The following is a 13,389-nucleotide window of genomic DNA, read 5'->3' on the forward strand; positions in this document are numbered from 1 at the left end:
AGACAGTCTTACCTGTTAACTTCAACTGTGGCTCTGACTGGTCTCCCCACTCTTTCATCACCTTAGTCATATAAGCAGGGTCACTGCGAGGAATTCTTCAGTCGCGTCGCGAATTCGGGAGTGTACAAATCGCCTGAAGTCAACTGGGGACCGCTGCTGACCTCCGCTGGCCGCTGCCGACCATGGCTGACCATGGCTGACCATGGCTGACCAGGGCTGACCAGGGCTGACCGATACTGACCAGTACTGACCACTACTGACCAGTTCTGATTCGTGCTCCTACCACTACTGACCACTGCTGACCACTGCTGACCACTACTGACCAGTGCCGGACGGTGATGGGCCGCGGTAAGAACTGTTTAAATATTCTCTCCCCTCCTCTATTCTATCGTTTGATGCCAATTTTGCTTCAATGAACTGATTTTGCCTTGCTTGTCCAACTGACGTTGCTATAATATGAATATTTTCTTACTTTACAGATAGCCCAGTGGTAACTACCCTATGTACTGACAACAAGTAGTAAGTCCACTCCACTTATTTATATTTTATTATTTTTATTTGCTTGTTTGATGCGAATTCAACTTTATCTATCTATCTGATTTTATTTGGTTATTACGAATGAATTTTTATTTTTGCGTTGTTGCGCGAATTCTCGTAACATTCTACGGAGGTACTTTGTTTGATTCTTCAATTTCGTTTGATTATTTGGTGTTGATTCAACTTGGTGTCTCGATCCAAGTTTCTTCCATTACAATTACGAATTTGATATGCAGAACATGGTGTCGATGCGTATACCTTATTTGTTTCAATGACACTGATTAATATAAGATTTTTATTTTTATGTTTCAGTTTACATTCTTGTAACATTTTGCTAGTGTCTATCTACCGGGCCAAACATGAATAAGGCATCCCAGAAACGTGATAAGTCTACCGGGCCAAACCTTGGGGTCGCTTTTGGCACGCACAAATGTAAATTAAATCGTAAGGCATGGGGTTAAGGTTCGACTGGTAGTATACGTGCTGTCTTTGGCAAGTGTAGTTAGTACATTTTGCTTAAAATTATATAATCTTCTTGCACACCGCGATTTTTAAGATGACAAATGTCACAGTAGATTCAATTATTTTTAATTTGACACTCATTTTAAAATGAATATATAATGAGTACATACAACATACATGAGTAGCATCACTTTCTCTCGTTCGCTTGTTCTCTGGTTCTCGCTTTCCGAGATTATGTCTCGACCGAAAGGATCGGAGAGTTTTTTGCTCGATCACCTCTGTTTGATTGAATGAAACATGTGACACCTGTGTATTAGGTGTGATAGCTCTTACCGCTTCAACCCCGGTGCAGCTTGGTTCAGCTTAAGTGGGGCCTCGCCGAGCGCATATATTCTCCTCTTTATACGGAAAAGAGAATGACCTCCGGCGAGAGTCCCTGACCCATATCCGTTCTCGAGTACTAAGCGGGTCCTGTTGTGACCGTGTGTCCTCCAGGGCCCGGCGGTTGTACGTAGAGAGGTCCGATCGACGTGGGTCAGGGGCGCGACTTGCTTTTCTGATAATCAAGGCCGGGGGGGATCAATCTGATACCCACACTCACTGCACGCTTATGAGCACGTGTCGCGTCGCGTTTTATTTAAGCGTGCGATGTCTTTACACGCCGCAATTTTTAATATGACAAATATCGTAATATCAATCGAAAGTAGAGTCATGATTTTAATATCTATTATAATACTTATAATTATATTAATTTTAGAATGAGTGTCAAATTAGTAGCTTCCGATGTTCGTTGTTCTCTACATTCTTCAATAATTAAATTCACTTTCATAATTTAGTTGACGACTTTGGGTATCTTCGATATCGAACATACCCAAAGTCTTTCTTTACTTGTTAAAATATATCATTAGATTTATGTGCAAGAAGATATTTCGCGACGAATACAGTTTAGAGTCAAAGTAACCTATATTATGTACTATTTTTACTTTCTCACTGCACTTGCCTGTAGTTGCAGTATTTGTAGTTTTATAGATTCGGTGTTGGGTATATAGTTCTTGCATGTGTCAAATTTTTGTTTGTTCTCTTACTAATCTATTAAACAAGTTTCTGTTACAGAGCACATTCCTATGGAAGTTTCAGGTATATAAAAGTAATAATTAAGAATTGTTACAATTTTATTTGATACTGCTTTGTTTGTGTTTCAGAAAATCATCGTGGGATAAATAGAAGATAGAAGAAAGAAGAATGTATATCATGTATTTTGTTTCAGATTTTTTAGTTTATGTTTTAATAATTTAAATTTATAGTTAGGTAGAATGTAACATCAGGCAATATTTTGGTCTATTTCTCTGTTTTATTCATGAGAATTTACAGGCAAATTCTTTCTCGAAAAACTCTTTCGTTGGTTGTTTCCTTTGTTGGTTGTTTCCTTCGTTGGTTGCACTTTCATTTATTGCTTCTTCGACCAACGATCGCTGGTCACAAAAGATCTTTATAGATCATATAATCGAATATCTTTATAAATAATATAAATTAATGGAGGGTGGTTGGGAATCGGTTAGGGCGGGTCTCCATTCGCAGCAACCTCCACGTGGTGAGACCTGGGTAATATCATTTAGAGTTTAATTAATAATCGTATCACTCTTAGCTGGGGTAATGCAATTATTAATTAAAAACTGAATAATATTAGCAAATTGGCTGCGATCCGCCTTGCATAGGTCATCATAAATATAGAGCTTCTTCACTAGGCTAGTTTTGATTCTCATTGATTCATCAAAGATCCTAGAGTATTGTCAGAGACGAGGTATAGAAGTAGATCCTTCATCCAATGTATTTTTTCGGCCTATTTTTATTCTCGAAACCCCCCATTACCATTTTCGTGTCATTCGCAACGTTACCAACAAATTCAGAAATGAATTTTAATCTCTTCCATAGTCAATTCACATCAATACTAATTCAGTGAATAGTTTCTCAACTGACCGTCATCCATGTGAAGAAGACGCTAAAATCACCTCCAAATTTTCAGGTCGGTATGACAGTCAGATTGGACCACGAAAGTCCATAAGGTGAAAGGTCTACCTTGCCTACCTCGTCTGTGGTTATATACTGTGTTATCGATCTAGTAAAAAAGCATTGGTTTTTCAGTGCACTCTACGTTTAAGAATAGTGACTCTGACATGTATAGCTCAGCATCCAAAGTCGATAAATGTAGAGAACTCGACAGTATAGCCACACATATCATTTCAGAAACTTAATAGAGACACAGATTAGGTATACTCATATAGGGAATCACAAATTGCAAGTATTCGTCCTAGGATAGCTATGTCAGTTTGAAATATCTATAGAAGGTAAACGTGCAATAAATTTGTCTAATTACAACATGAAGATGTTCAGCAATAATAATAAAGGGTGCTTTAAATGTTTGCAAGTGCAGGAGTTAGTAAAATTTAGCAAATTTTTCATCTTAAATAGAAACTTGTACCTTTTGAAATTTGTAATTGTTATCCAAGAAAGAGATCTATCTCGTCTGTGGTTTTACTATTCGTAGGTGTAGTCGCGTCTTCGTGTTATCGGCTGAGGGAACAGATCGATAAGATCGTCGAGCTCTAGGAAGGGTGCTAGATGCCACTTGCACCCCGTCTCCAAGAATAATCCCGCATCCCTATTTCGGGTAAATTCGAAGGCGATACTTCTTCGTCTCTGTTTCTGCGATCCGCACAGTCGTGCCGCATCCACCGCCGGTTGCGTACCTATCTTACGGTCCTCAAGGTACATCGTGTACGCGTACCGGTTACGATACAAGTAAATCGAAAATCTCGCTTCCGGGATATCGTGATTCGATCACGACGATAGTCTCAGCACGCCCGAGAACGCGATGAAACGTCGAAACGATCGACAGATCAGTTCAAGTGATGTAGCCTTCGGAGACTTTGTCAACACGAGATCGGATGCAGTTTTAGTTTCAATCTGTAATCAATTTTAAACTCGATGCTCCTCGAACACGTGGATTCTCGAGCTTCGTATACTTTCTCGACAATATTCTTTTGTAATTAAATCACACACGTTTCAATCGATGTTACGAAACGCTTCCCACGAGGCTCCAACACGAGTCTTTAAATATTCCATCGCAAGAGTACACGTCGAAATTTATTTAGGATCAACGTGTCAAAGCATCTTTTAACAATCCTTTGCATCGTGGAACGAATTCGAGCGTCTCAAAAGTTTCGAAACACTTTTAACGTTTGGGTGATGAGTTGAACGGTAGAATGATGTGCAAAGTGACGAAAGATCGCACGACGATTTTTAAGTTTAATATCCATCGTCTGTAATGCAAGAACGATCCAGGAACGGTGACCTATAAAAGTGCGAGGCCGAATGTTAGCTGCTTTCTAGTGTTTAGCCAGTTGTGTCTTCCTTTTTTTCTCGACGAAGATCCTCATTTAAATTAAAAGTCTCGTTACGTGGAAACGAATTCCTTTTGCACCTTGCGTATCATGTCGATCAGATGATAAACGGCGTGTTAGAAGAATGTTCATTTCCGTACGTAAATGGCACGATGAAGTGCGATGTTCGGTTGTGAAGACGGCGTGTTTCGATCAGGTGTGAAAAATTCAACGCTCGAATGTTTACGCAACCGTCATGTTATCGGCGGGAAGAGTGCTCCAGCGATATTCATCAAGAACATATTTGCCGAGCTAGTCCGGCAGCAATTAGCAGCGGTTGAGCCACCAATCATGAATCGATCTATCTGCATCAGTTACGCCTTATCAGCCTTAATCCACTAAAAGGAAGGGAGGAGGATCGTTAAAGCCCCTCGATATCAGCACGTGAGGGCCAAGGTAATTCAATGAAGTTCGTTATAAATTTCATTAATGGCTCGACGAGATGCGGTGACCCACTGGCGTGCGAAGTCACGTGCCACGTAACCGATCTTTCGACTTCCGGATTGCGAAACTGCATACTTGTCACGAATCTCGTACGGTAATTATCGAAACGATTTTTCACGATCGACGCATTGAACTATGCTAGAAAATTGTAGGTGTGAGATAGAGTGTTTTGTGGGTTACAGACTAGATTGATTTATTAATTGCCAGGGGACATATATTTTTATTCTTTTTTTGCAAAAGAGTACCTGTGAATGGGGTTTAATTTTAATTAACTTTCGTAACGAAGACTGAAGGAACAATCACGTAGATAAACAGTTGGGATTAATACAATAGAATCATTTATTGCACCTATTTTTAACGTTTGCTATGATATCGTGATTTGTGGTCGACTTTTAGGGTTGGAAATGCAACAGTTGATTTGTTACGTAGTAAAATCTATTTTTGAGAAGATTTATGCATCATTGAGATTACACAGCTGGTAGATTTACAACTTACAAAGCGATATATTTTCGTATTTTATATATCAACGACGTAATGTGATTAGTTTGTATTTCCTCTAATAAATTGATTTCTAACGGTGGTAGAAAATGATCAAATTTAGGTTTAGATATCTAAAATTTGAATGAACGTAGGCAAACTTCCTCTTAATTAAATGTATTACAGATAATTGTAATTTTCTTGATACCACAATTTGCACTTCCCCTCTTTCTGAGATTTTCTTGTGAACAGGAGAATGTCCCTTAGAGTCGAGACGTGATTCATTATGTAGTTGAGAAACGCAAGGTTTATTCTTCTTTTAGTATTCTTTGAACTTGAAGTTAATGGACGACCACGACTTTTTTTATTTCTGTCCCGTATAAATATACTATAGTGGACCCTATTTGTCTCTTTCGTTAGGTACTGTACATTAGCTATGTTTTTGCTAGATAAATATTAATATAATAACATAAAGTGTTATACTGGACAGTGTAATTAAATATTTGCATTAATTTACATACATAAGACTTGAAACGACCTGAAAATTTTAATGACTTTTCAATGATTTATTTGAACAAAGTAAGGAAACAAGGAGGAAGGAATCAAGTAATGCATAATTAATTTTCTGACAGAACACTTCATTTCATTATAAATGAAACTACAATTGGAGTTTCGTCGAAAGTAAAAACACTGAACTTATTATGGTTTTTAAACTCGTGCAAAACCATAGCTCTTGTGTCTTGCCACGTGAACGATTGCAAGAAAGATGAGTAGAAACTTTGACTAATTTAAAGTCATAACTTCGCGATGGTAAATTACTTCCGTTATTCTGTCAAGACTGAATCATTTAATTATTATTCGAGGGGAAGAAGAACACGGGAAAGAAAGAGTCGTGGACAGAGGCAAAGAGATTTGTTGCACGAAAAGAAGCGAGTAAATTGAACGAGAGAAGTTCTGTATGGTACATTATGTCCCCGCGCAGTAGATCTTTATTTGCATCGGTCTATACTGAATTGAAATACGGGATGTTTTCGTTATTTTTCCACTGGACCTAGCATTACCACGTAAATATAAAAAACGCGTTGTAGAAATGCAGTGTGGAATAAAGTAACGCAGCGTGAAGAGAAAACTTTGTTTCGGGAATTCAGTTCTTTGTCGCCAAAGGAACGTTTGTCGCGTTCCAAAAACGAGATAGGTACAATCGATTTGAAAATTCAGCGAACGGTGAATTAAAACAATACAGTGTTTCGAGTCGCGTTTATTTAAAAGCTGAATAAAAAAATTATTTAATCACGTTACTCGAGCTTTATTGTTTTAGAAAAATTGAATTCCTATTTTTAATTGTTTGTTATTTCACTGCAACGCGTCATCCAATTAAATGTAACGTATCTCGACAAAAGCAATAAAACTTAGCGAGGAATTAGCGGGGGATTTTAAAATAATATTGCCTAATCGTGTGTTAAGCGCGAACGCACATTGAATTTGTAGTATTTGCATTTGCTCGGGTGAGAATTAGAGTTAAATAAAGCACTTTTTTAATGGCGGTCGAAGTGGGGATCGCACGTGCTCTTAACGTGACCTGAATTTCGATAAGGCGCTACGACCAGTCAAACATGACCCAAAACGGGTCAATTTCTATTGCTCTCAATTTTTCTGGAAGCACTTATTAATCCTTGGAGAGCTGTTCAACGAAAGCTACTTTGATATTTAAACAGAATTACGAAAATGTCAGTTTCACGTCATACAAAAAGAGCAAGAATCGTTGCTTTAAATCGTATTAAATTTAATTTGAAATTGTAAGACACGTGACGCATTAGATATCTGTCGAAAGGAATATTTCTAACACGAATATAGTTGCAGTATATTTCTCTTTATCAATTTTAGCGTTAGGCTGCTTCAATTTGAGATAAGTAGACAGCAATCACCATTTTCAATGCGTTGAAATGTTAGCATTAGATTGTGTAGATTAAATTACTTAATGCATCACGTGCTTGTACCGACAAGACTTAAATAACACGATTAGAACACGACCAACGTCGAGTAGGTTAATTAGAAGTTATTTTGTAGACCAGATGTTTCAGCGTCGTCTATCAGCAAATGATGAATACAAAATTTCTATTTGTAACGCTTGTAATACTTATTTTATATTTTCATGTACCTGTAAGCACTTTCGTTGATTTAAATAAGTATTATATGTGTCTGTAGTTTCCGTTCGCGGTGTCTAATTTTAGTTTCACTTAATCTTGCATGCCTCCGGATAATTTAAGCTGCCAATTAATTGTTGAGTGTAATAAAACGATTCAGCCGCATGAGGGCATGGTCACAGTGAAAGCGATTTCGTTCGAATACACGAGTGGCGCTTTGTTCCAGCGACCCACGATCGAGGTTGGACGATTTTGTGTTTCAATCATAGTAGTACGTAACAGATTTCCCGGGTCTATCGACACAATGAATATTGATGAGGAACTTTATTTAACAAAATGCCCTGCATTCAATTCGTTCGCGATTAGTAAACAAAGAGCATACCGTACAGATGATGGATTTCGTCATTTCGAATGGTATACTCTGAATATTTACGCGTGTCCCTAATGAGTATAATTACATTTTACTTAATAATATTTCTTGCAACAATGCAGTCAAAATAACTACCTGCAATTGCCTTCATTTATATATGATTCAATATATAAAGAGAAAATAAGATATACTGTGTAATATAAATAAAATTTTCTTATTAATGGTAATGAAAGCAATTATATGATATATTTAATATATAAATGATCAGAGACGAAATTACCGTTAATAAAAGAATTTTATTTATATTACACAGTATATTTTCTTTTCTTTTCTGCAAGTTTAAGTAAAATGGACGACGATCATAGACATTATTCCAGGGACAGAGGTTGTTTAGCTTTGGAGGGAATCGCGAATCGTATCGGGGTAAACATTATAGTCAATCTTCGTAAGACCTGTGATTGGCCAAAAATTATACAACGCTGTTCCCATTTCTCTTATTCAAGCCGGAACGTTTCCCTTAAATCAAGACTGATCTATCCTCCTGCCTACATTACAAGCGATATCGCGCGACCAATTCATTCCGTTGTGACCATTCCATGCGACTATTCGCATTGACTTCAATCCATTTGTTCCGATCCCACGATCGCCAGATCGCACGAAATTGCTTGCAGTGTAACCACAGCCTAAGCGAAATTGCGCTGTGATTTTACCACACTCGTGTGTTTCGCCAGATCTTGAATGTTATTTGAAACTGGGATAATTGGCCCAGTGATCTAGGGGCCAAGGAAAAATAAAATGTTACGTTACCTAGGAATTAACGAAAACAATCGTTTTCATCGTTGTTTCATCAATATTTCAATCAGAAAATATCTATTTGTATTTCGATAATTCCAACGCAAGATCTTGGCGTGACATATATGTGTTAAAAGTGTTATTTCATACATAATTCGTTCCCCTAAGTGAGGAATATTTTCATTTTCAGTTGTGCGAGCGGCGAACAGGAAAGTAAACTTGGTGTTCGCAGAAACAAGAAAAATCAACATTTGCGGAAACGCGGAAACTGTCAAATGAAATAAATTCTCCTTTAAAATCATGCGGACGACAAAGAGCTCGAAAAAGGAGGCGTATTAACGAAAGTATGATAAATTCTACAAGAATTCAAGAAGGCTGACAAATGATTCGACTCGCAGAAATGTATTTAACAAACGTATAAAATATTTAAGTAACATGGCAGACCATAAACTACTACATAGACGGAATCAAAGCTTTGAAATAATAGCAAGGCGTACTTAACAAATAAACGAAAATGACTTCGACGGCGCAAACTTGATTAATAATCAATATCGAAGTTCTGCCATAATTCGGCTTCAATTTAGTTTGCCAATCGCTGTGATACCATAATGCTTCAAGAGATGGAGATCACTTGGGACGACGTTGTCACGAATTTCACGGAATCCTCAAATTCGATGCACAACAACAACACAGAGAAGTACGTCGAGGACGTCGAGTACACTTTCGATCGTCAACAAGTGGAAAGGATCGTGGTGGTGGTGGTACCGATATTCTTTGGCATGATCGGTATCCTTGGATTCGTCGGTAATTGCCTGGTGGTCACCGTCGTGGCAGCAAACCCTGGAATGAGATCGACGACGAACATCCTAATCATCAATTTAGCCGTGGCCGATCTGCTGTTCGTTATATTTTGTATTCCATTCACCGCTACCGACTTCGTGTTGCCTTTCTGGCCCTTTGGCAACATCTGGTGCAAGATCGTCCAGTATCTTATCATCGTCACCGCCTATGCCAGTGTTTACACTTTGGTCCTCATGAGCCTCGACAGGTGAGCAAGTTTTACGAAATATTAATTTTTACTTTCCACGTCTGATCATAAACTGCACGATATTCGTCTCTAAATAATTTAAAGATTTGAATCTTTTTGTTTTATTTCGTAATAAAAGTATCAAGTTAACCAGATCTGATCGTCATAAATTCATTTCTCGTCGCTCATAATTTCAAGTATCGTGTGTTTAGTAGCCAGAGTTGTTGAGTTTATGGGCTGGAAAACCATTGAGATTTTTGAGTATATTTTTCTTCCATCGTTTGAAACCTGCCACGTATTTTGGGGGCAAAAAATCTTTTACCATTTCTAGAGGACTGTCAACAAATTTGAAATTCACCCGACTTACAGTATCTTTGTAAGTAAATCGTGTACTTGATTTTGTATTCGGCGGTTGATCGCGTGCAGTCTGTTGGCATGTACTCTGTAGCGAAGGGTGTCGCGCAGGAAAATTCGATTCTCGACCGTAACGCGTGAAAATGTAATCCATTCTTGGCCCATAAATATCAGCGGTATTTCCGGTTACATTTCCATGTACCGTATGGCACAGTAACACCGGCTGGAGAATCACGCGCCGCGCCTGGAAATGTCAGACACACGAAAGAATCTTGATTCCCTCGTGAAACGTGCGATTCGCTCATTTTCCAGTCCGTATCAGAATTTCCTTCACGTCGCGTTGCATTCCGTGCTTTTTTATTTCATCGCGTTTTACCGTCCTCGATGATCGTTGCACCAATATTTCCCCTCTGAGCTGCAAGCAACGGATTCCAAGGTCACGGTAGTTATGTAAAACAGTTCTACGTAAAGCAACACGAGGATTACCGATAAATTGATCTGAATTTTCTGCGAGAAAAAAAATAATTTTAAATGGAAACTGAAAATGCTGAAAGTCCTGTTCCAAAGCCACATATTTCTACCTGTAAATGAAATTTAGAGAACGTAAATTTTATTAAATATATTCGCTGAAAATTTGATAAGAATTGGAGATGAATGTTGTGACTTAAACGTACTTAAAAGTTTTGTAATTGCAAGCTCAACTTTTTAAATTTTATGCAATTTCAGTATTAGTTTTTCTGCTTGAAGCTTGTAATTAACAACTGGGTTACCTGTGTGTTCCCCGGTAGCCTGTATCATTTAATTCGTTGGCTGATATCCAACTCAATTAGCATGAATGATTGTTCATTTATTTTCCTTCGTACAGGATACCTAATCTGTTTTCAAAATGGACATGTTTGTTCATAGCTCAGAGTACGACGTTTCACAAATTACAATTTTCACATGACAAGTTTAAATGTTCAAACTCTTTCTTCTAATTATTTTACGTGCTTCAATTTCTACCGCTATACTAACGATAAACTGAAATAGACTACTGTTTAGACGACTTTATTTTAACCTAATAAGCGAGGACATCTGTTTTCTTTTTTCGTTGGTGTACGTGGAATAAAAAGAGGTTAATCTTTAAAAGTACTTGGACGTGCGACTGAATTATCGTCGTAAAAAAGAAACGGTAGTCTTTTAACGAGTTTTAGTGGATTTTACTGTTTCGTGTAGCCAAGTTATGAATGCAAATAAAATGTATGCAACTTCTGCAACGGTGTTTATTTTCGAAGACGACTTTGAACGTTGGTATTCATCTTCACGAGCATTGAATCATATCAGTTTTATTTGTTCTAACGCGTTATTAAGATCACAGTTGAAATAGCACATACTTTCGAAATCCAGTAATCGATCGATCATGACACGTTTGTTGCATTTTAATTGATTCAGATATTTGGCAGTGGTTCATCCGGTCACATCGAGGTCATGGAGAACCGAAAATCACGCGATCCTTGCTATTTGCATCGCTTGGGCGATGATCTTCACAATCTCAACCCCTGCCCTCATTGTTCATGGCGAGGTAAGTCATTTATGAATGATGAATACTTAATTTCCCTCGTGATAACTGCATGGAATATCATATATGGAATTTCATGCTTGTATCCTTTAACAATTTTATTGTATCATCGAGGTTAATGAATAAACAACACATGAATGTTTTAGATTTATTAATTGCTTTAATCTATGTTCTTAGAAGACCAAAACATAGAATTATTTATAATGTGTCTAACTTAGTATCTCGAGGGGTACCAAAAAAAAATTTTCTCTTGTATTGCAAGAGTGGGGGAATGAATCGTAAGCAATATAGGCTTAATTGTAAATAGCCTACTATAAATTACGAAGGGTTCATACGTTTCAAATGACACGCGTAAGTTTCGATCGTCCCACGATAAATTCTGTATAAGTCACGATAAGTTTCGAGTGACCCACAGTAAACTACACACGGACACGATTAATTACCAATGATAAGGTTCGATTGACGTACAATAAGTTCCGAACGACACACATAAGTTTTGTGTGATCCATGAATTGTGACTGACCCACGGTAGATCGAGATTATTATTTTGTTTCGTTGCTCTTTATTTTCCGAAAGATATCTGAAATCTACATTAAAAATGTATATGAAATTTCATTTGAAAAAAATCGAGGTACACTCGACGATAACTCATCCAAAAGCCTTCATCGGCTTTGATTTAGGATATTAAAAAAAGAGGAAATCTTGTCGACACCGCCAGCGATTTCTGAAAAAAACAATTTACAACAGTTGTCGCGGTTCGCCCTACCGAATCGATACTTCAACAATTCATTTTGCAGTCAGAGCGCCGACACTCTTTAATTAATCACTATTTTATTGCACGTACCGCGACTTCAATTTTTACCTTTCTTCTGTTATTGAACAACTGGGATTGGATTTAATGCTCGGGACAGGGTATTTCCAGTTCTTTTTTTCGCCCGGTGCACTTCGGTTTGCCTGACTACATCGCACGAACGCGAAAAATTCCGTCCGACTCGTATGCCTAGTCCTTTTGATTGACTCTTTCAATTCGGTTATTCGTTATCGATTGCATTGATACTTTCAACGAGTGGATTTCGGCACCATAAAATGATTCGGAACTCGATTACCAAAAAGCGAACTGCTCGGAATCCTTTTTGTTCCTTCAACTTGAGGAAACCTGGTGAAATAAAATTTACGCCACTTAGCTCACTGATATTTCGTATGATACACATAGATAAATATTAACACGTCAAATACGGATCTAATTTCGTTTCACTTCTAAACAAAATCATACTCGCTGTATAAACAAAAAAAAAAACAACGAGCAGAAAAGTTCATTTCTATTAAAAATAAAACTCTGTAAATGTGGTGCTGTTATATCGCGACGGTTTTGCATTTATCAATTCTACAGGTAATTGTAACACTTTTAAATGAACGCTTGAACAGTACTTTGCTTAGAAATTATTTTTCCAGATTTTTCCTTCATTACCGTAGCTTTTGTGATGTGTTCGAACACTCAGTTTGTAAAGTATAGAATAGTTTGGACATAGTCAATGAGATAAATTTTTTAAAGCAATTCGAATTGTCGTGTCTTATAAAAAATATTTCCATTGGTTTTACACCGAAGTATAAAATACAGACGTTGATTAATATTATTTGGACTTGACTCACTGTCAAATTGATTACTATATTCATAATTGGTACGCATTCTGAACACACGATTGTTAATAATGGAACAAATATGAACGTTCATGTAGCTGTGCATATACGCGTTTTGTGTAAATATCATCGAATATCTCTAAATA

The 13,389-nt window shown here is 37.4% G+C and overlaps 1 protein-coding gene across 1 annotated transcript in view; it reads left to right on the forward strand.

Moving 5' to 3' along the window:
* The first annotated feature begins 2,992 nt into the window (after positions 1-2,992).
* LOC122397070 (allatostatin-A receptor-like) overlaps positions 2,993-13,389 on the forward strand; it is a 37,837-nt gene continuing 27,440 nt past the window's right edge. Inside the window, exons 1-3 of the mRNA XM_043395926.1 lie at positions 2,993-4,835; positions 8,857-9,714; positions 11,479-11,608. Of these exons, the coding sequence (XP_043251861.1) occupies positions 9,275-9,714; positions 11,479-11,608 (570 nt within the window). The 5' untranslated portion in view covers positions 2,993-4,835; positions 8,857-9,274. The remainder of the gene's footprint in view (positions 4,836-8,856; positions 9,715-11,478; positions 11,609-13,389) is intronic.

Source organism: Colletes gigas, unplaced genomic scaffold (assembly GCF_013123115.1).
Source record: "Colletes gigas isolate AHSC1104 unplaced genomic scaffold, ASM1312311v1 Colletes_gigas_Sc00008, whole genome shotgun sequence".
NCBI classification, from domain to species: Eukaryota; Metazoa; Arthropoda; class Insecta; order Hymenoptera; family Colletidae; genus Colletes; species Colletes gigas.